Raw genomic sequence first — 24093 nt, forward strand, 5'->3', positions numbered from 1 at the left:
GCTGAGTTTCGACTTGTAGCAGATGGCCTTCCACTCCCTAGCCACTGGCCAAGCTAGGAATGGAAGGGACAGGCCTCTGCTTGACTCTCCCTCCGTAGCCGAGACTGGTAGAGTACTGGGAACTCTCCAGGTGCGACCCTGAGAGGGGCTTTCCTGGTGCAGGCTGGTCATCACCTCGGTTTTCTTTAGATTTATCATGAGCCCGTAATCCAAGGCTGATTCGCTCAAGCGGTTTCCAATCGTTCGCACGTGCTCGTGGGTGTGGGCTTCTAAGGCACAGTCATCTTCTTGAATGATCATCTCTGGGTTGTTGGATTATGTTGCCAATCTGTTTTTTGCTCCAAGAGGCCTTCTCTAAGCCCTCATTTCCTCTCCTCCCGCTTCTTTTGGCATCACCCGTGCACTTGGCTGCCTGAGGTTCCTCTCTCCCATGGCCCTGGCAAGTATGGAGGCAACTGTCTAACATTCTTAATGTTCAGTTCACCTCCTCTTTGCCACCATCAGCAAGAACCGCATCCCCCATGTCTGGTCCTGGGTCCAGGGGAGGGTGGGGGGCTGTGCTTGATGTGGAGGGAAATGGGAAGCTAATGGAGATTTTTGAGGAGTGGAGAGGGAGACTGTGAGTGACGGTTCGAGGGAGGTGATTCTTGAAGCCGAGCGTGGTACCAAATGGTGTGGGGAGAGGCTGGAGGGAAAGCAGTCAGGGAGTAGGCCGAGACAATACTCTGCTCTCAATATGAAAATGGCCTAGTGGAAAGAGCACAGGCCAGGGAGTCAGAGGAGCCGGGTTCTAATCCCAGCTCCACCACTTCCCTACTGTGTGACCTTGGGCAAGTCACTTCTCTGTGCCTCAGTTCCCTCATCTGCACAATGGAGAGTCAATCACTGTGTTCCCTCCTACTTGGACTGTGAGCCCCATGTGGAACCTGATTGTCCTGTATCAACCCCAGTGCTTAGTTCAGTGCTTGACACGTAGCAAGCACTTCACAAATAGCACAATTATCAATATACTAATTACAGCAGGGTGGCTAGTAAGAAGCAGCACGTCCTAGTGGACACAGCAAGGGCCAGGGGATCATAAGGCCCTGGGTTCTAATCTGGACTCTGCCACTTGTCTGCTATGAGACCTTGGGCAAATCACTTCACTTCTCCGTGTCTCAATTCCCTCATCTGTAAAATGGGGATTAAGACTGTGAAGCCCCCACGTGGGACATGGGCTGTGTCCAACCCGATTAGCTTGTTTCTACCTTAGTGCTTAGTACCGTGCCTGACATATAGGATGCGTTCAACAAATACCGTAAAAAAAAAAGAAATTTGACAAGAGCTTGGACCAGATTGGTAGCAGTTTTGGGAGAGAGGAATAGATCGATCCAGAAATGTTGCATAACAAGAACTGGGAGTGGACTGAAAGTGAGAGCGGAAAGATATCGAGGGGTTGAGGATGGCACCAAATTTGCAGGGCTCTGGGACAGAGAATGGCGGTGTTATCGACGGAGATGAGAAAGTTAGGAGAAGGCATGGATTTAATCAATCATATGAATTGCGTACCGTGTGCAGAGCCCTGTACTAAGCACTTGTGAGAGAACAATATATCAGAGCTTACAGTGTGGAGGGAAGATGAAGTAGTTTGGTTTTAGATATGTGGAGTTTGAGATGCCGGCTGAACATCCAAGTGAAGATGTCCTGAAGGTGAGAAGCGATAGGAGATTTGTAGGTTGGATGTGGGCTACTCTTGGATACGTACCACTTGTTAGCTGTGTGGCTTTGGGCAAGTTGCTGAACTTCTCTGGGCCTCAGTTACCTCATCTGTAAAATGGGGATGAAGACTGTGAGCCCCACGGGGGACAACCTGGTTACCTTCTATTTACCCCAGCGCGTGGCACAATAGTAAGCGCTTAACAAATACCATCATTATTATTATCATTACCCTTTAAGCACTTGATATCCATCCCACCTTCCGCTCCACAGCACTTATGTACACATCCATAATTCAGTTAGCGTAATGTCTGTCTCCCATTCTAGACTCTAACCTTGTTGTGGGCAGGGAGCCTGTCTACTGAACTCTGTTGTACTAACTCTCCCAAACACTTACTATAGGACTCTGCACACGGTAAGCACTCAATAAATTCCGCTGATGGATTGAGGCAATCAGATATGAAGTCAACTGCGAGGCCTACTAAGAAAAATTGACCACCCATGGTAACTAAACCCCTAATCCCATTTGTCTCATGAGCCAGTAGTTTTGACCTAGAGGTCTGAGAAGCAAAGAAGCCTAACGGAAAAAGCACAGACTTGGGCTATGAGTCAGAAAACCCCAGCATTTAGCAGCCAGGAGACCCCAGTGTTTAGCACTTGGAGTACAGTGAGACTTAATAAATACCACAAACCATGAAGATTTCAAGATTTCACTTATTTTCTATGGAGGAAGAAATAGTGACCACGTACCTTTCCAGAGCATCTAATGAGGCGGCTAAAGTGCATTAGATGGCTTGGAATTGAACTTTCATTTATATTATCATCTGAGGTGGTCCACCTACCAAATGGGGGAAAAAGTTTGTGCTTAAATCTGAAAAGGGAGATTAGTTTTAGCCCAATTGCATAAAGTTTTGCTAAAGTTAGACTTCTTATGTTGTATTTAGTTCAGTTCTCTAAACCTAGGAGGCATTAATTTATCATGACTTTTTAATACAGTGCCTGGCACATAGTAAGTGCTTAACAAATACCACAATTATTTATTATTATTATTCATGTGATCATCCCCTGCACCAGTTACTCTCAAAACCAAGCAGCTCATACCACTTCCTTGTCCTTTTCTATCCCGAAGAACTTAAGTTGGCAGAAATCAATCGAGAGCTGAAGCCAGGCTACCATTCATAAATTTATATTTTTCTTTTTCTGTACAGTTGGCGATGACAAATCTTCAAGAAGCATTTCCTATGGAATTCTTCAAACCAAGGACTTTACACATACAATTTACATTTAGGAAACTTCAAACTGAAAAATATTTTCCGCACTGTTGGAGGTCACAGTATTTTCAGGAAATTGAGTTTCTCCCCTATTCTTTTAAACCATATCGTCTCTGCCGAGAATGATTTAACAAAACTTGACTGAAGGAAAGCTACCGAGTTTCCATTTTCTATTCAGTGCAGTAGATGTTTTGACAGAACATACAACATATTGGAATTTTAAGAGACTCCTTAAGTGCTAAGGCCTTTAGCAATTAACCCTGCCCTCCCTCCCCCCGCAAATTAACATCCTGAGAAGGTACAATTCCAGTAGATATCACATTTCAAATGGAATGAGATTAGCTCTCAACTAAACCATTCCTCAGTGTAACGCCTGAAAGTGGTAACACTTGTATACGGCTGCTCAGATGCCACATTCCTACTTTAATACTTTTTATGGCCCTGAACATGGGAATCCTGGCACCTGAACAGTTCTAGAGAGTAGCTAATGTTAATAAAAGGCACTGGGCTACAGTTTTATTCCTATACAGTCACGTCCACATTTGCATAGATTGCCAACTGGAATTCGAGACGGTTGACGCGGAACGCTCGCTCAGCCTTAGGCGAAGTCTATTCTGTGCAATTTTCAGTTTCCAGACAGGGAAACGGCCCGACTGGGCTGGGCTTCAGAGCCTCACTCAGGTCACCGTTCTTGGCTCAAAGAGCTGCAGGTCAAAGCGGACCCAGACTTCACCCGTGGGAACCTCGTGTAGCAGTAATCGCCTCGTGGTAGGGCCCTTGCTCTCCTGCTCCGTCCGGATTTTGGGCAGTGGAACTTCCGTTCGACCTAAGAAATCTGTCGAGTCAACATTAACAAGGTTAGAAGAGGCCCGCTTCAACTCCACTCCTCGAGACACGGCGGAAGAGAATCAAGGGGACGATTTTATCCACCGTGGCATTTGCTGAGCGCTCCCTGTGTGCGTTCCTTCGTTCGTTCAGTCGAATTTACTGAGCGCTTACTGTGTGCAGAGCACTGTACTAAGTGATTGGGAAAGTACAGTACAATAGAGTTGGCAGACTCATTCCCTGCCCACAGAGGACTTACAACCTAGAGGAGGAAGGGTGTGGAAAATAAAAAACATAATATAACCTGTTGCTCTTCCCATACAACTCTGTAGAAGCGTGGGGGTGGGCAGAATGATTTCCTTTTAGTGCTGAGGGAACCAGAGCTGCGATATTTAAGGGATCTTCCTCAGGACACACAAGAGGAAGGGTGACCAGGGCTGCACATATTGCACTTCTGGCATTTCACTGGTCTTCCCTTTTTACCTCACAGAGATATTCATTTTACAACTAGTGGATGCAATGTTTCAGATGGGATTTGGTGGGGAACTGCTCCACCTTTGTTTAAGTAGAGACCTAAATAATAATTTAAACCCAGAGTCCTAAACGTAGGCTGCCAATGGTCAAATTGAGTAGCGGTGTGGCATAGTGAAAAGAGCACAAGTCTGGGAGTCAGAGGACCTGGGTTCTAATTCTGGCTCCATTTGTCTGATGCGTGACCCTGGGCAAGGCACTTAACTTCTCTGTGCCTCAGTTACCACATCTGTAAAATGGGGATTAAGACTGTGAGCCTATGTGGGGCAGGGACTGTGTTCAACCCAATTATCTTGTATCTATCCTAGTGCTTGGTATAGTGTCTGGCAGATAGTAAATGCTTAACAAATACCATGGGAAAGAAAAATCATGGGCAAAACAACTCAGGCGCTTCTCCCTGCCAAGCCCTGAGAGGCAGTGTGGTCTAGTGGAAAGAGTACAGGCCTACGAGTCACAGGACGTGGGTTATAATCATTGTAGGCAGGGAATGTGTCTGTTTATTATTCTACTGTACACTACCCAAGCGCTCAGTAGAGTGTTTTGCACTCACTAAGCGCTCAATAAATATGACTAACTGAATGAATGAAGGAATTGTTCGCTGAATGACCTTAGAAAAGTCAGGTAACTTCTCTGTGTCTCACTTTCCTCAACTGTAAAATGGGGATTAAATCCTACTCCTTCCTACTTAGGCTGTGAGCCCCGTGTGGGAGAGGGACAGTGTCCAACTTGATAAACCTGTATCTACCCCAGTGCTTACAACAGTAAGCACCCTCCCCCAAAAAAACCTAGTCCTTCTCCAAAAACCCTTTAACTCAATCAACTGGTGGATTTGAATTATCTTGAATCTCTGATGATTGAACTTTGTTGTGTTTTCACACTGATTGGTTTAAGTTAGATGAGTTTTTCCTTGCCTATGGGTGAGAAAGAGAGAGAGTACAGGTTCGGCAGGGAGAAGGGCGCAAAGTGACTTCCATTTCTAAGTCAGGATTTCCCGGTAGCCAGGCCTTCTGAGAAACGGGAATGAGGATTGGGAGACTGCGGCTGGGGCAACGGCACACGCGGGCTAAATGGTAGGAGAGTCTCTAGGCCCGAAGCCAAGAGCGTGGTCCATTTTACCGTCAGGTGAAAACTGGTCCCGGTCAAATATGGTGAGGCACAACACGTCCTGATACAGATCCTTAATGAAGAACTGGCAGTTAAAATTCCACTTGGGATTTAACGTGTCCTGAAGGGTTCTCGTAGTGTAGCTCTGGGACCCCATGCTGATTTCACAGTATGGATTGCTTTTCCCTAAACAAAACACAAGAGAAGCATGTAATTCCTTTATGTTATTGATCGTTTATATTCACGTCTCGTCTCCCCCTCCACAATGGAAGCTCGTTGTGGGCGGGAAACCTGTCTACCAATTCTGTGGTCGTGAACTCTCCCAAGCGTGTAGTACAGTGCTCTGCACACAGTAAGCACTCAATAAATACCACTGCTTGATTGACCATTTGTGAAGCGTGCTACATTCGACGGGCACTTGATGACCGGCAAAGCTTGACAAATTCAAGGTGTTATTTTACCAACCCAAAGGCAGGGAGCATTCAAGTCATTAGATGAATTGAGGCCACTTGATGTGCTTATGAAAGCACATTAATTCTAACTCACTTCCTTTGACTATGTCTGCTACTCTTCTCTGTTGTAGTGTACTCTCCAAAGTGCTTAATACAATGCTCTGCACACATTAATTGCTCAATAAATACCTCTGATTGACTGAATGGTTATCAAGCTCCTACCATTTTCGGCACACTCTCTTAGCTGCTTTGGGGGATTACAAAGGAATTAGAAGACAAGGTTTCTGCCCTCAATGCCCTTAAAGGAAGAATAAGTCAAACAAAAGAATATTAAAAAGGTAAATTTCTGGCAAAACAGATATTCATTGAGAAACTTTCAGGGTAGATGGAAGTGACTGGAGTCAGGCGAGAGGGCTTCAAGGTAAAGGTGAGTTTTCAGTGGTGTTCGGAAGGAGGGGGGAAAAGATGACTTTGTAATATTAATGATAATGATGGCATTTTAAGTGCTTACTGTATATCAAACACTGCTCTAAGGACTATGGTACATCCAAATTAATCAGGTTGGCCAGAATCCCTGTCCCACATGAAGCTCACAGTCCAGTATAACAGAGAGAAGAGTCCAGGTTTGGGGACAACATAGGCTCAAGCTTAGAAGCAGGAGCCGATAAAGAAAATGTGGTGGTTGTTTGGCTGGCAAGGAGTATAGATCCAGGGTGCGGAGGGAGCTGACGGCAGGAGATAGAGGGGCACCAATTGGTAGAGAGCTCTTGGAAGTTCTCGATTAGGAATCCGCCCAGGTCTACTACAGTGTGGGCAGTGTGTGCTTGCAGAACCCCCGGTTAAAGAAAAGTCAGGTCACGGCACTCACTGCGTGTCTGACGCACTCACTGCGTGTCTGACGCACTACGCGTGTGCTCAGACACTGCTTCCGACCCCTCGGCCCGCTGAATCCATACAGACACACGTTGTCAGAGGAACATTTCCTATTGCTGCTGCATGCACTCTAGCCGGAGCACTTTTTCTGGAAAGCTGGGTGGCTTAATTTGATTTACTAGGCCTTCGGAGCCATTGGAAGATTTTTGAAAGCCACCGTAGAACAGAGCTTGAAGCAGACTGCCCTTCAATTCATCAATCATTCAATCAATGGTTACTTACTGTGTGCACAGCACTGTACTGAACGCTCAGGGGACTGTGATATGTGAGTTGGTGGACACGATCCCTGCCCAGTCTAATGCTAGGGATGGGGAGGGGAGGAGAAGAGAATATATGGAGAGGCTGAGGAAGAAGCTACTTCTGTAACCCGTGCATGAGGTCATGTGGGATGGAAGAGGGTATGATTCCCATTTATCTAGGGAACTGGGAAAATAAAGGAGCTAGGGAACGGAATGGAGCTGGCTTAGGGGGAAAGACAGAAAGCTCTCGGTTTTAAATCTCTTTTGTTTTTAGGCGCTGAAAGAACATTCACATGGAGAATTGCTGACATCAGTAGGAAGCCCAAGATGGTCAGAATAGGTTTGAAGACTGCAGAGCACCATACTAAGCGCTGGGGAAGAGGATATACAGAGGGAATAGGCATGGACCCTGTCCCTCGAGGGACTGGCATGGTTCAGCGGGAAATCCTCTGTGAATACCTGATGAGTGGAACCACTTGAGCCCCTTGGGGAGTGAGAGCGGGCGAGGAGAGTAGCTGGCTTCTGGCTGAGCCAACAGCGGTGTCCACAACTGGGTGGAGGTTGGGTCAGCACGACCAGTTGGAGAAGAGGAAAATAGAGAGGGGACAGAAAGTACGTCACTGACCAAATCTTGTGAGTGTCCAGAAGCGGAACCACTGAAGAAGCCGGGAGGTTTACGCTATTGGCATTAGCAAGCACATGTCCAGCGAGAGGTGAGGTTATAAATTAGATTGCAGCAGGGGGTTGGGAGGGGTGGTTCAAGAAAAATGTTGGTAAGGTAATGGATAAAGCAAATATAAATGACTTAGCTAAGATTCAAGTAAAATTTTTACCATTGGGTTTACAGGCTTTTAATTCTGTTGCTTCAATAACGTGGACCATCAGACGTCCTATTCCCGAAGTCTTTTGAGAGCGAGCTGCAAAAGGGAGAATTGTGGCTATATAAATAAGGACGGCAAAGAGATAGAAGGCAGCCGCTACTGTCTGTCTTGTTTTATTCAATATTTAGCTAGTGAAATCTCATGCATTAGAATTATACCTGCATTCCTAAGGGTGGGATTGGCCGTAATGCTTTTCACCTCCAAATTACTTAGAAATATAAAATAAATTTCGATCCCCAATACCCTTTGGAATGCCTTTCAAGTCTGAATCCTAAGTGGGGTTTTTTAAGGTTTCATTAATAATAATAATTTTTTCTTTTCTTATGCTGTTGAATCATCTCCGACCCATAGCGACCTAATAATAACAATTATAATAATAATGATATTTGTTAGGTGATTACTATGTGTTAAGTACTGTTCTAAGCACTGGGGTGGATCAGTTAATCAGGTCCCATATGGGGCTCACAGTCTAAGTAGGAGAGAGAACAGCTGTTCCCCTTTTACAGATGAGGGAACTGGGGCCCAGAGAAGTGAAGTGACTTGCCCAAGGTCCCACAGCAAACAAATGGCAGAGCCAGGATGAGAAGCCAGGTTCTTCGAACATCCAGGCCCGTGCTCTACCCATTAGACAACACTGCTTCTGGAGTATCTCGGAGTTAGAGAGATGGGTGGGGCAGGAAATGCAGTTACGTTTTCCCATTGCTGACTTTTCCCTGACCTGTAACCGAGCTACCTGAACCTCAGTCTCTCTTTAGTCACTTCCAGCAGTCAGGAAACACCAACGTTAAACACCACAGTTTTTGCAGTTGGTACCTTGATAAGCTTTTTCGCGTTTTTTCTTCTCTGTCTCAATGTACTGCTCAGATGCACCTTTAATTTTCTGGACCCAGGCCGTCCTGCAAGAGTTAAATACTTATCGATCAATCAGTCGAGGGTATTTATTGAGCGCTTACTATGTGCAGAGCTCTATACTAAGTAAATATTTACGTCTTTTTGTCACTGAACGTCACTCTTGGGTTCAAATATCCAAAGTCATCAGTTCTTCCAAATCAGCATGGCCACGGCCACCAACCTCTCATCTCCTCTAGGCTGTTGCGGGCAGGTAATTCCCGCTGTATTGCTAATTCCTTGTACTCTCCCAAGCGCTTAGTACAGTGATCTGCACGAAGTAAGCGCTCGCTAAATACCATTGATTGATTAATTGCACACAGTAAACGCTCTATAAATACCACTGAATGAATGAATTACCGGGTTCTTGGTTAGGGTGGAGGGAAAATAAAACTCTTTCCTTTTAGTCATTTCCGCTAAACCCCCCTGGAACCAAAGTCAAAGTTCTTTCTTTATATTTCTTAACTCTTGATCTGATTATTTTTATCAGGGGTTGAGAGGCCACGCCTTGAGCATCAGATATGGCTCTTCTTGGAACTGAATGTGGCTCGAGTAGAGTCACCCACCCACAGACAGGGCAGTGTGAGGAGGGGGCCGTTAACTTTGCTCCCACGGCGTGAATGCAAGCAGCCGGACAGGTAGGCGTTGGTCTGTCCCGCTCCTAGAGGCCAAAAAGGAGCCAAGATGGCAGCCCCAGGCTTCCCTGCATGGCAGGGGAAGCGAGAATGGCTTTCAGTCCCTCAGACCACCACGTGACCAGCAGCGAGCGGCATCCTGGCCACGGTGGGCCAGCCGAGCTGGACGGTGGACCACTTCCACAAGACGCACACTGGGGGAAGAACAGCCTACGGGAGCACTGAAAGAGCCTGAGGCTGGGCTGTTGGGCCACCCGTCCCCCTTCTCCCCGGTTCTCTGCTCATCCCCTCCATTTTCCCATCCCCCACGGGCCGCAACAGCTTGCCCTATGATGTTATCCTATTGTGCGGTGCACAGCAAGATGGAATGGAGTCACGTATCAGGCGGGGGCCATAGATATTATGGCTCTTGAAACACCGAGTGCTCAAAAGCTCCATTTCGTTTGGCTCTTCTGTGTGAAAAGGTGGCCGAACCACGATCTGGATTATTAATATTCAAATCCATTTCAACAAAAATAGCCCCTTCTCCTAACAACATGACCTGCAGCTAAACCCATGAGCTAATCGTTCTGACGAATAACCTAAGAAAGGAGAGACGCAACACAGAAAAGACATAATTCCTGTAGAGATTAGAGGTGGGAGGGATAGATGGCAGAAAGCTTCCCCAGTTAACAGGGCTTAGAGAGGGAAAGGCTTTTGATCTCTTTAATTGTAGATTCTGTGGGAAGACCAGACAGAAACAGGGCTCAGGAAACCTCAGCCTGGGTGCTGGAAAAGGGAGAGTGATTCTTCTACAATCTCTCATATTCGTCTTTGACAGGGCTGAGGAAAGCAGGGGGGAAAACTTGACAGTACAGCAGGAATATGAAGATGTTATTCCAGAGAAGAAATGTATAAAATGATTTTTCAAACAAACCTCCTGCACATATGGGCTATTTTTAGTCAGAAGGCTAGCTCTTAGATCACACGTTTTGACAAGACAGAGACAACTTGTATTAAAATGTTCCATATGGAGAACTCTCTATAATGGGACACCTTGTCCATGTAATTCTGGAAAAAAGAAAAAAAACACCCACCACAGTTCTGAAAGGGCATAAGAGGAAGTAGTTCTGCTTCCTTTACAATGTGCAGAAACCCAAGTTTAAACCTGATTCACGGTACTAAACTTTGACTTGTTTTTGCTTCTCCAGGTCTCCCCCTGGCCCTGGAGAGGAACGATTCTCTGTTTTCCACAGTCAGGGCTCACCTCTCATTAATGTTGTCTGTTCTCAGGGTGTAGACTCGATCGATGTGGGAGATGTGGAAGATAGGCTCATCGCTGGAAGGGTCTGTTGGTAGTTTGACCAAGACTTCGTTCAGGAAAATAGGCTGGAAGGATTGTGGCCACAACAGAATTTGGGATCGTGAGCTATAAGAAGTCACTCCTCTCAAACACAAAAGCCCCTTATCTAGGTTGGCGGGCCAAAAAATACAGATTTCAGATCTTTAAAATGATGATGACGATGGTGACGGTAGTTGTTAAGCGCTGGGGTAGATACAAGATAATCAGGTTGTCCCACATGGGGCTCACGGTCTTAACCCTCATTTTACAGCAGCGTGGCCTAGTGGAAAGAGCATTGGCCTGGGGGTTAGAGGATCTAGGTTCCAGTCCTGGATCTGCCAGTTGCCTGCCGGGTGACCTTGGTCAAGTCACTTAAGAAACTGTGCCTCAGTTTCCTCATCTGTAAAATGGGATTCAATACTTGTCCTCCCCCACCTGTCCATGTGGGATAGGGATGGTGTGTCACCTGATTAACTTGATCTACCTCAGTGCTTAGAACAGTCCTTGACACAGAGTAAGTGCTTAACAAATACAATAATGATAATAATGACAATATCCTTTACCAAAGGAGAGCAAATAAGTTTGTAATAAACACTGTAATAAACATAAACGCTGAGCCGCATCGCTGTCCCACATCACTTGACCAATGACCTCTCATTTCAGGACTGAGGTTTAAACTGTAGGGGTCACTCACCAGAGCTACCAAGCTGGGTTCTTCCAAATATCCTGACGTTCATTTCCCAGTCTCCCTCTCCCCTAATAATAATAATCTAATTGTGGTTTTTGTTAAGTGCTTACTATTTGCCAAGCTCTGTCCTAAGTGATGGGGTAGATACAAGACAGTCAGGTCTCACATGGGGCTCACAGTCTAAATACGAGGGAGACCAGGGATTGAATCCCCATCCTGAAGATGAGGTAACTGAGGCACAGAGAAGTGAAGCGACTTGCCCACGGTTAGGCAGCAGACAAGTGGTGGATTCGGGATTAGAACCCAGGTCCTCTGACTCCCAGGCCCATAGTCTTTCTGTTAGGCCATCCTGCTCCTGTTACATTCCCCTCATGTTCTCCTTTCCATCCAGACAACCCCTAGCCGCCGAGTTCCAGTTCTTTCTGACCAGTCTCTACCCTGCTTCTGGGAACTCCCAGTTTGGGCTGGATAAGCAGGAAGGGAATTTATCCCAATACTATACTTGGCCCCGCCCCACTTAAACCCCCAGTGACAGTGGCAGGGCTTGTTTATAGGACCCTGCTTTTCCCTTTTCCCACAGAAGTTGGCTGAAGAATCAGGCTTATTAAAAGACCCAGAAATGACAGGGTTTCACTTATCCCCATGCCTATTTCACCAGAAAACCTGAGGAAATGCTTGGGGAATGGGGATCATTAGGCTGGAGGAAGGGAAGAGATTTATGAATGGTGGGAGGTGCAGGAGGAACATTCCGGAGCCATACCATGGCAATCTATGATTCCCTGATGTTGTAATCATTATAAACAAATTACTCACCGTTTTGTACATTTTAAATTGGGAGTTGGATTTGGAGCTAAAAAGTTTCTCAGAGCCCGAAGAGACAGCAAACTGCTTGACCATATAGGTAAGAAGCAGAAAATCGTTGAAGAGGAATCCATACAGTTCTTTATTGCTCTTCGTCTTGTACAACTTTCCACTGTGCAGAAGCTTCCGGGGTCCCAGGCAATTGGTGAGTGAGTTGAAAATGAGTTGCTAAGAGACAAAGTACATCAAATATCATTTGGATTTCCAAGTGATACATTTAATGCCCTCAGAAAGTCTTGTTCTTTGGGTGGGTAAAATGATTGAAATGGGTTTTCTTCAAGAGGGAACCAGATGTAAACTAGAGCCTCCTGTCATTTTTAAATTCTATATCAAACGATTGCAATTCTGGGATTATTATGGGATTTGTTCAAGGCCTATTATGTGTCAAGCACCGTTCTACATGCTGAGATAGATACAAGAAAATTAGGTTAGACACCATCGCTGTCCCACACAGCGCTCAAGGTCTAAATCGGAGGGAGAAGGCTTTAATCCCCATTTCAAAGATGAGGTAACTGAGGCACAGATTTGGCCAGCAGGAAACTGGTGGAGCCAGGATTGGCACTCGGCTCCTCTGCCTCCCAGGCCTGTACTCTTTCCACTAGACCACACTACCTCTTGTCCTTTTTAATTCTTCTTCATTACTGCCTCCCAATTCTTCTTAATTACTGAATTATGGAAAATTACATCAGCAAATTAGACTATCCATCCAATGTAATGACAGAAACAGAATCTTACTTATCAAGACCCACTGCCCTCTTTTTTACAGAAAGGGAGAATGTTGCTCAGAGAGGTTAAGTTGACCTAATGGACAATTACGGTTTGACACAGTCAAAGCAATGTGACAACTGGGGCTAATATCATCCTTAACAGTTTCCTTTCTTGACTGTATGAAGCAACACTTCATGTTATAATAACAACAGTAATTGTATTTTTTAAGCGCTTACTATGTACCAAGCCCTGTATTAAGCACTGGGGTGGACACAAGCAAATCGGGTTGGAAACGGTCCCTGTCCCACATAGGGCTCACAGTCTCAATCCCCATTTTACAGATGAGGGAACTGAGGCACAGAGTGAATTAACTTGCCCAAGGTGACACAGCAGACATGTGACGGAGCTGGGATTAGAAGCCATGATTTTCTGACTCCCGGGCCTGTGCTCTATCCACTACACCATGCCGCTTCCCCAGTAGCCCTGCATTAGCCTCCCTCCTCTACACTGTCAGCTCCTTGTAGGCAGGGAACGAGTCTATTCATTCTGTTGTGTTGGTCTCCCAAGTGCTTAGCACAGTGCTGTGAACACAGAAACCTCTCCATAAATACCACCAATCAATTGACTGATTGATTCCTGAGGCTCCCTGCCTCCAAAGTCACTCCCGTGGTGGAAATGGATTTCCCGGGTGAGGTAACTGTCTACTAGGCCAGGCTTGCCCTCATTTACCTCAGCAAGTCCTTCACACTGGATGTGGGTCTGGGCCCACTCGAGGCGTTCCGAGTTTTCTTTCTCGCGCACTCCCTCGTTGACCTGAGAGCAGAGCTCCTCTGCCCGCTCCAGGGCAAGTTTCAGAGAAGAATGGTCTACGTGATTTTCCGGTGTGTTTTCTAGAATCTGGTAATGGACAGGGAGGTGGGTTTTAATCACACCACAAAATAGATGTTTATATACAAAAACAGTAACCCCCCCTCCGAAAACACACACACATTGGCAATAATTTCTGTACAAAAAAATGTCCAAGACTTGAATGCGTATAAAATCTTGGACAGAAACAGCAACCCACTGCCATCTCTTGGTGCTAAGTTACATTGCACACTTTTTAAAAAATTGGTATTTGTTCAGCGCTTACTATGTGCCAGGCACTGTACTAAGCACTGGGGTAGAAACAAGCTAATTGGGTTGAACACAGTCCCTGTTCCACATGGGACTCACAGTCATTTTAAAGATGAAGTAACTGAAGCCCGGAGAAGTTAAGTGACTTGTCCGAGATCACACAGCAGACAAGTGGCGGAGCTGGGATTAGAACCCAGATCCTTCTGCCTCCCAGGCCCATACTCTATCTACTAAGTCATGTTCCTTCTCACTTATTCCTAGTTATTCATTTCTCCCCAACGCTTTCGGCTCTCTCTTCAAAATATTATTCTAGTACAGAGTCTTTCAACGAGACACCTCAACGCCAACCCCCACTCCCCACTCCCACACACAAAATCCTTAATTACCCACCTAAGAGAAAGGTAGAGTTATTATCAACGCCTTCTCTAGGTAGAAAAATACACCCTGTTTTTTTTCCCTGGGCCACAAAGCAAGTCAGTTGAAGATCTGGGAAGGGAAGCCAGGAAGGCAAATGCCACACGATAGAGCACATTCTCCTGGCCCACCATTCCATCGGCACAGCTTAAAGAACCGGTACTTCATCACACAAATAAGTACTCACACTTTTAATGAGAAGTGGATAGCGGGTTATTCTCTGCATAGGCTTCAGCAAGAAGCTGGAGAGCGGCATTCCTTTACAGCGAGGGTCAGAGGCCAATTTCTGCGGTATAACCCGGAGATTTCACAGGGTTATTTATTCAATCGGAGTTATTGAGTGCTTACTGTGGGTCATATGGGTTATGACATCACTAATCGAAGAAATAAAAAGCTATCACCTCATAGCCATGACTCACTGTTCCTTTACAGAGATCAAAGGATCTGTGTGGTCAAGAAACGAAGGCTGTCAAACACTCTTTGGTTTAGCTCCCTGTTTGCATACCCCTTGGCAAAAGGTGTCCTCCCCTGGCTGCTGCTTCTGGAGCAGAGCACCCTTGCCCCTAAGGGCTAAGGAGGGAGGGTGGGCTCAAGGTCAAACCCCCAGTCTTTTACAATCAAAAATCTGGTCCACCAGCATACTGAAGGGGGATGAAAAATTTATTTCAGAGGAGGAGAGAGAGGGATCGTCTTGATATACCAAACAAGCTCTTAAGTTGCCGTGGTAAACCAATTTTGGAGTCGTTTGCTTTTAAAGTGAGGCTATAAAGGGGTAACGCGTATTAGCGTGTCCAAACGCTCAGAGCCGAAGAGATATAAGCGATAGGAAATGAAGTAGTGTTGTTTTTAAAGAAAGGGATAAACTGGGAATCTCTTTTTTATCTTCTCTTTGAAGGATTTCCTGGGTACTTGGTTTGAGCGTGGTTACAGCGACGATCCTTTATGTTCTTCTGGCCCAGTGATACAAACAAGATAAATGAACCCCAGGGCAGGGAACGTGTCTGCCAACTCTTTAATACTTTACTCTCCCAAGCGCTTAGTACAGTGCTCTGCACACAGTAAGCGCTCAGTAAATATGATTGATTCATTAATTGGTGACTTTTGGAGAAACAGAGGAGGGGGAGTGAGGGGGGAGGCATTGGCAGAAGTGGGATGAGCGCATGTACATACTCTAGGGATTGGTAAAATTTGCGGCTGGCCAGAGATAGCTGAAATCCTAGCTATTTGGAAGGAGAAGGAAAATGACAGTGCCATGCTCCAAGGAGATGGCGCCCGGGGCACAGACCTTTAAGAATTCTTTGAACTCTGCTTCTTCGTCAGTTTTCTGTTGCAGCAAGGTTGCTCCACTGAGCTGACAGCTGCAGAATCTGATGTAGGCCTGCATGTGAGACAGCTCTGCAGCCAGGATGTCCCCAATCATCTGCACGGGCATTTTCTCTCCCCCGGTTTTCTTCCGCACGCGCAAAGCTCTAGGGAAAAAAAAACAACCCAAAAAACCCGATGTTTCTTATTTCTCTGCCTGGATTTCTCCATGAACCCACAGAACCTTGACTTGGGTAGCAATCCTCCAGCGTGTGTTCCTCAAAAAGCGGCATGGCCTAGTGGAAAGATCATGGCCCAGGAGTCAGAAGGACCTGGGTTCTAATCCTGGCTTTCCCCGTTTGCCTGCTGTGTGACCTTGGGCAAGTCACATCCATCACTTCTCTGTTTCTCAGTTACCTCATTTATAAAACGGGGATTGAGACTGTGAGCCCCATGTGGGACATGGACTGTGTCCAACCTGATTACCTTGTATCTACCCCTGCGCTTAGAACAGTGCCTGGCATATAGTAAGCACTTAATGAGTGCTATTTTTTTTAAAAAAAAGGGAGTTTCTGGTGTGGCTTCTATCGGCCTACCTAGAGTCAAAAGCAATCTATCCCCCTCCTTGCTCCCATGTAGCGAAAGCATGAAATTCTCAGAAACAGATTGACAGTAAACATTTTTATGCCACCAGAAAGTTTCATGAAAATGTGCCTCGGTTTTCATTTTAGAATTCTTGGCTATACAAGATATTGCCTTCGTCTGAGGATTCTTTTGAGCATTGTTTCTGAGAATGACACTCTCCCTCCCTCTAAGATTATGAGCCCACTTTGGGATTGGGTTGATGCCTGATGTGACTAGCTTCTATCTACCTTATTACTTATGTACACCAAATATTTACCAAATTCCACACCGATAATAATCATTCATCCCAAATCGCCTCACCCTGCGGTTGACAGTAATAATGTGGTATCTGTTAAGCGCTTACTGAGTGCCAAGGCAATTTCTGCAGAGCGCTGCCCGGGAAAAGCGAGAGGTGCTGGGCCGGGGATCTCGGTGGCTGAGGTGTGTGGGGATGGAAGAGAGAAGGAAGAGTCGGGTGAAGAGAGATGGTGCCACCAGGACACGGTGCCAGCAGGAGAGGTTGCCATCTCCCTTCACCCACTCTCTATACGTCTCGGAAAGCTGACGGGGCTGAGAGGAAGGTGCTCACCTGAACTGCTCCACTCCTAAGGCAATGTTTTGTACCGTGCCTGAAGGGAGAGTGCAGTGACTTAGGGGACTATGTTACGGATCAGGTTTTACAACATAAATTCTCATTTTAAGCAGATGCCCACGGCCACTAAGGAGGAAGGATAGACTAGGACAGAACACATATAGCAACTGCTGCAGAAAGTGAGCAGGGAATTTTCGATGAAACTAAATTCTGGCATGAATGAATGAAACCACATTTTGGCAACTTTTCATTGTTTGCCACCTAAAAATTAAACGAAGGCACTTGTAAAATTGTTAGCCAACTGGTTACGCATTTAATGATGATGATGTTGGTATTTGTTAAGTGCTTACTATGTGCAGAGCACTGTTCTAAGTGCTGGGGTAGATATGGTGAAATCAGGTTGTCCCACGTGAGGCTCACAGTCTTCATCCCCATTTTACAGATGAGGGAACTGAGGCCCAGAGAAGTTAAGTGACTTGCCCACAGTCACACAGCTGCCAAGTGGCAGAGCTGGGATTCAAACCCACGACCTCTGACTCCCAAGCCCAGGCTCTTTCCACTGAGCCACGCGGCAGTACGGGTTTCTCTGCAGACCTGGAACTTCAAGTCAAGACTGTGAGCTGGCCAACCTGATTATCTTGTCTCTCTACCCCCCAGTGTTTAGAACAGTGTTTGACAGATAGAAAGCATTTAACAAATACCACAATTAGTAGTATTATTATTTGCTTCAGTCAGACTGTTGCCATTATTAAGAAATGATTCATTCGTTTTTGACCTAGTGCCTGCCTTATATAGCACACTGTATTTTTCCAAATCAATCTTTTCAGAACCAAATGCAAAACCAATTTGTCTCTGACCAGACTCATTATTTTTTAAACAAGTAACACTAACATTTTGTAGCTTCTGGGTGTTTTATTTATCAAAAATAGAAGATTAAGAAATGGGAAATGAGATTGAAGTTCCTTTCAATAAACAGAAAGCATGGCTTAGAAGAAAAAACATGGGACTGGGGAGTCAGAAGACTTGGGTTCTAATCCCAGCTCTGCCTCTGGCCTGCTGTAGGGCCTTGGGTAAATCACTTACTTCTTTGGGCCTCAGTTTCCTCAACTGTAAAATGAGGGTAAGCTTACATTATGAGCCCATGTAGGACTGAGACAGTGATCTGATTATCTTATATCTACCCCAGGGCTTAACAAATGCCATGATCATTATCAGTACTATTACTATTATGGTTAATAATAACGAAACAAAACCCAGAATCTTTCATTTTAGAGAATGATGATCAGATTTATTCATTTGATTGTATTTATTGAGCTCTTTCTGTGTGCTAAGCACTTGGGGGAGTACAATACAACAATAAACAAGCACATTCCCTACCCACAACAAGCTTACAGTCTAGAGGGGGATGATTTTGATTTCAGCAGGACAGTACCAAAATTTGAGGGTCTGCCTTGCCACCCCTTCTGTTTTTTCAGATGTGATACAGAAGGGAGGGCAAATTGGGGAAATGATGGCTTAGTTGAGGAAGGTCTCCTGAAAGAGCTATCATTTTTGTAAGGTTTTGAAGATGAGGAGAGTGGTGGTCTGTTGAATATGAAGGAGGAGGGAATTCCTGGCAAGAGGGAGCATGCGGACAAGAGGTCAGAGGTGAGCAGATGAGATTTTTATCTCCCCAAAAGTATGAAGTGTAGGAGGTTCTAGTTTCTTTCCTCCTCTTTCCTCTTTTTCCCATTTCTCCCATGATCCCCCTTTCCCCTTATCCCTTTGTCTTCTCTCCCTGTCCTCTTTGCCCCATTCCCTGACCCTCCTCTGCCTAACCAAAATGACCAGATTCTGAAGGGGAAATTAAATACTGGGTACTTATTACTCACTTGAGCAACTTTGTGTTTGACATAATGAGCTCTTTCCAGTTCACAAAGATGAGTGCCATTTCTCCTTCAGTAAGAGAACCTGACTCAGCCATTGGTTTCTGGAAAACCTGGAGACAAATACAGTTTGTCAAATATTAATCAACCAATCAATCAGTGGCATATTTTGAGCACCTAATGTGGGCGGAGCGCTGAACTAAGTACACGGGAGAGCACTATATTACAGAGTTGATAGACAAACTTGACCTCAAGGAGCTTACAGTCCAGACGGGGAGAGCAAATTAAAAAAAAAAAATGATCCAGGCAGCAGAGTGACGTATAGACTGGGGTTGGGAGAGACTGATGCAGTAGTCAAGAAGGATATTAAAAGAGCTTGGACCAGCATAGGAAAAGCTGAGATAGAGAGGAAGGAGATGATTCTATCAATTCTATTGATGTTATGAAGGAAGCACCAACAGGATTTGGTGACAGATTGAATATGTGGACTGAATGAGAAAGAAGAGTCAAAGATAATGCCAAGGTTGGAGGCTTGCGAGATGGGGAAGTTGGTAATGTTGTCTACAGTGATAGGGAAGTCGGTGGGAGGACAGGGCTTGGGTGGGAAGATGAAGAGTTTTGTTTTGTTCAAGTTAAGTTAGAGGTGTCGGCAGGACATCCAAGAAGAGATGTCCTATAGGCAGAAGGAGATGCAAGACAGCAAAGACTATGAGAGGTCTAGCTGTAGAGGCGGATTTGGGAATCATCTGCGTGAGATGGGAGTCAAAGCTATGGGAGTGAATTAGTTTCCATGGGAACAGGAGTAGAGAGAGAAGAGAAAGGAAGGGAGGCAGAGGAGGAGCTGGGAAAAGATACAGAGAAGGAGGAGCCCGAGAGACAGAAGGGGAACCAGGAGAGGGCATCCTCGGTGAAGTTACGGTTAGATAATGTTTCCAGGAGAATGGGGTGGTCCACAGTGTTGAAGGCAACTGAAAGGTTGAGGGGTATTAGGATGAAGCCAAAGCCATTTGATCTGTAAGAAGGAGGTCATCGGTGACTTCAGAGAGGGAGTTATTGTGGAGTGAAGGAGGAGGAAACCAGAATGCAGGGGGTCATGAAGAGAACTGGAGGAGAGGAAGTGGAGGCAGCGGGTGTAGACAACTCACTCAGAGAATCTGGAGGGGAAGGGGAAGAAGGAGATGGGGTGAGGGTATTATGGGGTCAAGGGAGGGGGTTTTTAGGATAAGGGATACATAGGCATGTTTGAAAGTGTGGGGAAGGAGCCATGGGAGAATGAGTGGTTGAAGAGACAGCAGGCAGGGAAGAAGGGAGAGGGTAAGTATTTTAATAAGGTGCGAAGGAATTGGGTTGGAGGCGTAGGTGGGAAGGGGTAGATTTCAAGAGGTGTTAGTAAATATTTGTAGTCATTCCAGTATGACATTTAAAACTAAGGAAACAGTAAAGATCTCTAAACAAACAAAAGGAAACAGCATGGTCTAATGGATAAAGTCTGGGCCTGGGAGCCAGAGGACCTTCTAATCCTGGCTCCATCACTTACCTGCTCTGTATCCTTGGGCAAGTCACTTCACTTCTCAGTGTCTCAGTCTCTTCAGCTGCAAGATGGGGAGTCAACACCTGATCTCACTCCTACTTGGGCTGGGAGGCCCATGTGGGACAGGGACTGTATTTAGGCCTGATTACCTTGTAGCTGCCCAGCACTTAGAAAAGTGTTGATGCAGAGTAAGTGCTTAATAAATACCATTACAAAAACACTATTTTAAGATGCCAGCCTACATACTCATTTTTTTTTCTTTTTACCCCTCTGGGTTTAACTTTCATGTCCCTTTCTTTATAAACTCCCATGCTGATGACTTAAACGGTTCTTTCACCATTTAATATGTGGACAACTGAAATACTCCTAGATGAGATACTGTGAAAGAATAAGAGCATCATATGCTGAAATGTTCAGTTCTGGAGAGAGATCAGTTCAAGAGAAACTACGTTTGGTTTGACGGACAATCTGAAATTTGCTAAGGATAGCAAATGGCAATTCAACATCCTGAAATAAGGCCATCTTGGCCTAGAAAGTTGAAGGGCCAGAAGCAAAAACAGGTCAGGAGGCATTAGGAGAGCATGGTAAAGTAATCAACAACCCTCTTCATGCTAGCAACAGGAAAAGTGTCATAAAGGCTCAAGGATCAATTTCAACATCTGGATATCAATCTGAAACTAAAGCTGAGGAATCAACTTTCAAAATCAAGAAACTCTTGCCAGATTTCCCCAACTTCCTGGTTTTGTCTAGGCCAGAGGTATCCCGTTAAAGCATTTTCCAGTACTTGTATTTCCAATCCCTGCCTTGGCAGAGTGGTGCAGAGAAGAAACACAATGAAAAAACCTAAAAAGGCTGACTAAATATTTTGAAAGCTTGAAAATGGTTCTGATTTTCCCCAAAAGAGGAGAAAAGGGTTTTCATTTCTTGCTGCAAGTAAACGTCTCCTTCCATAATGTCTTACCAGTTCTGTTTACAGCCTTGGTCAGATCATCTTGATGCCTTAGTTGTAAATATTATTCTGCTTTTTTTAAATTTTTTTTATGATATTTGTTAAGTGCCAGGCACTGTACTAAACCCTGAGGTAGATCCAAGCTAATGAGTTTGTACAGTCCCTGTCCCTCTTAGGACTCACAATCTTAACCCCCATTTTACAGATGAGGACACTGGGGCACAAAAAAGTGAAGTGACTTGCCCAAGATTAGAACCCAGATCCTTCTGTCTCCCACAGGCCCGTGCACTATCCATTAGGCCATGCTGTTTTTCACGCTAAGCCCCTGTTAGGGTATAAATTCCTTGAAGGCAGGGAATGGGACATTCTGTCATTTTGAATTTCTCAAGCCCCTAGAAACCAGGTGTTATTTCACAGACACAGTGAAATAACGTTCAACTAGTTAGGTGGCCTAAAAGAATTCTGAAGGAAAATACAGATACCAACCATGATGTCAAAGATAACTGGAAATGCTGAGGAACACATGGATTGTAAACTCTGCAAGGGGCCGGGTCTGAGTCTAATTCCCAAATCTATGCTCTTTCTCATCACTTGTATAGTGCTCTGCACACGGTTAGCACCTAATAAAAACTATTACTACTACCATGACAGATTTTTGATGGAAAAAAAAGACTCTCAAGCATAGGGGCAACGGAGTCAATTGAACAGTGGTATTTTACTGAGCACTTACTCTGTGCACGGTACCCTACTAAGCGCCTAGGACAGGACAATAGAGCTGTTAGACATGATCTCTGTCCACAGGAGTTCACAATCTAATGGAGAAGCTTACAGTCTTCCTTCTCAGGCCCCATCCCACCTAAAACCCCTGCCTCCTGGTCACTCCTTATGCTCACAAGAATGAGTTTGGGTAAGTCACTTCATTTCTCCATGCCTCAGTCACCTCAATCTGTAAAATGGGGTTTGATATTATGAGCCCCTCGTAGGACAGGGACTGTGTCCAGTCCGATTTACTTGTAGCCATCCCAGCATTTAGTATAGTGCATGGTAGCAAATACTATAATAATAATAATTTATATTAGCATTATTGTTAAGTCGACAATTGTGCCCTCAGCATACAAGGAACTCCCCAAAGTACTCACCCTTCTACAATACTGCAACACCACTGGTTCTGTCATCTGAAAACCCCAAGTTTCAGAAACAAGGAAACTGTAGCAATAGCATAAAGCTCAGGTAATGACATAGGGAGATGAGGTATTTTTTCTTCCAATCACAAATAAGAGATCTTTCCCCATTCTCACCTCTATTACTAGCTGAAGGTCATCCATGTATTTCTCCTCAGTTTGAATCAGCTCATGAATATAACCCTGTCTCTTCCTCTCAACTGGCTGCATAGTATTGAGGGTCTGGAGATCAGCACACCCTATAGAAGTATACAAATAAAATGGAAAAATTCAGTATGTTTCCGTTCCTTTTCAGATAAAGGGCCACGTAGTTCAGAAAACCATAATTTTCATAACAGATGTAATACGGGACTTTCGAGTTTTCTAAAAATGATCTAACAAACTGAACGATTCTCTGGTGACAAAAAAGAAGACACGATTCACTCAAAAGAGCTCAATCAATAGTATTTATTGAGTGCCCAGTACAGTGCTCTGCAGTACAGTACGCACCTGCAAAGTACACTAGAGGTAGAAGACACAATGCACCCAGGGACTCAGGCACTACACACCTTTCACTGAACGGGAAATAACAAAATCTCTCTGAAATGTCAGAGCCCTTCTTTTTTCTTTTCGTTAGCAAATGCTTCCATTTTAGCAAACAAATCACACAAATCATATGCATGTTGTCTCTACGCTAGATCAGGCCTGGGCAAGGACACTTCACGTTTTTCCACAGTTGCATTCATAATGGTATTCGGATATTGTTACTTCCTCTTTGAAATGATAACATTTCAGTAGAGGAATTTCCATCTGCAAATCCTCCCCCAATATCCAATTTTTCCACATTTCACATTCATTTCTTTTGAACCCAGTCCACTTCACAGAACTATAATTCTTCAGTTTAATTAATTTTGGTTCTGAAAAACAGTAGCAGTTTCATTATTTTCACACATTCACATCTTCATTTGCATTCTTGAGTGGTTGTAAGAGTGGAAAGGTTTTGATCCTAATAAGCATCTTTTTTGGCGAAACCACCCACTACTGTGTTATGGATAGCAACTGGAAGTTGCTTATACCTAGAATTTCAATAATAATAATAATGGTCTTTGTTAAGCGCTTACCATGTGCCAGGCACTGTACTAAGCGCTGCGGTGGATTCAAGCTAATCAGGTTGGACACAGTCCCTGTCACACTCAGGGGCTCAGTCTCAATTCCCATTTTACAGATGAGGTAACTGAGGCCCAGGGAAATGAAGTGATTTGCCCAAGGTCACAAAGCAGACAAGTGATGGCGCTGGGATTGGAACCCATGACCTTCTGACTCCCAGACCTGTGCTCTATCCACTACGCCATGCTGCTTCTGCAACATACCAAACATCAGAACCGTTACTCTTTCTAAATCACGACATCCTGAATCTTGCACAAAGTACAAGCCATGTTGGGTTTGGGTGGGAAATCAATCGGCTGAAAACTGTGAGATATCAGGGAGGGAGCTGTACTCATCTGCAG

At 44.9% G+C, this 24093-nt stretch overlaps 1 protein-coding gene and 1 non-coding gene across 3 annotated transcripts in view; both read right to left on the reverse strand.

The window, feature by feature from the left end:
* Positions 1 to 11: 11 nt before the first annotated feature.
* Positions 12 to 148, reverse strand: LOC114814464. Its single transcript, XR_003762257.1, has one exon. It is a non-coding gene; the product is annotated as a small nucleolar RNA SNORA7 (small nucleolar RNA).
* Positions 149 to 2865: 2717 nt separating this feature from the next.
* ITSN2 (intersectin 2) overlaps positions 2866 to 24093 on the reverse strand; it is a 125393-nt gene continuing 104165 nt past the window's right edge. For both annotated transcript variants that reach the window (XM_029071732.2, XM_039913170.1), the window contains 11 exons: positions 22724 to 22845; positions 18952 to 19058; positions 15848 to 16031; positions 14750 to 14848; positions 13762 to 13929; positions 12277 to 12492; positions 10701 to 10822; positions 8745 to 8827; positions 7884 to 7967; positions 5439 to 5612; positions 2866 to 3801 (listed from right to left, as the gene is read on the reverse strand). In XM_029071732.2, the coding sequence (XP_028927565.1) occupies positions 3644 to 3801; positions 5439 to 5612; positions 7884 to 7967; positions 8745 to 8827; positions 10701 to 10822; positions 12277 to 12492; positions 13762 to 13929; positions 14750 to 14848; positions 15848 to 16031; positions 18952 to 19058; positions 22724 to 22845 (1517 nt within the window). In that variant the 3' untranslated portion in view covers positions 2866 to 3643. The remainder of the gene's footprint in view (positions 3802 to 5438; positions 5613 to 7883; positions 7968 to 8744; positions 8828 to 10700; positions 10823 to 12276; positions 12493 to 13761; positions 13930 to 14749; positions 14849 to 15847; positions 16032 to 18951; positions 19059 to 22723; positions 22846 to 24093) is intronic.

Source organism: Ornithorhynchus anatinus, chromosome 9, assembly GCF_004115215.2.
Source record: "Ornithorhynchus anatinus isolate Pmale09 chromosome 9, mOrnAna1.pri.v4, whole genome shotgun sequence".
Taxonomy (NCBI): Eukaryota; Metazoa; Chordata; class Mammalia; order Monotremata; family Ornithorhynchidae; genus Ornithorhynchus; species Ornithorhynchus anatinus.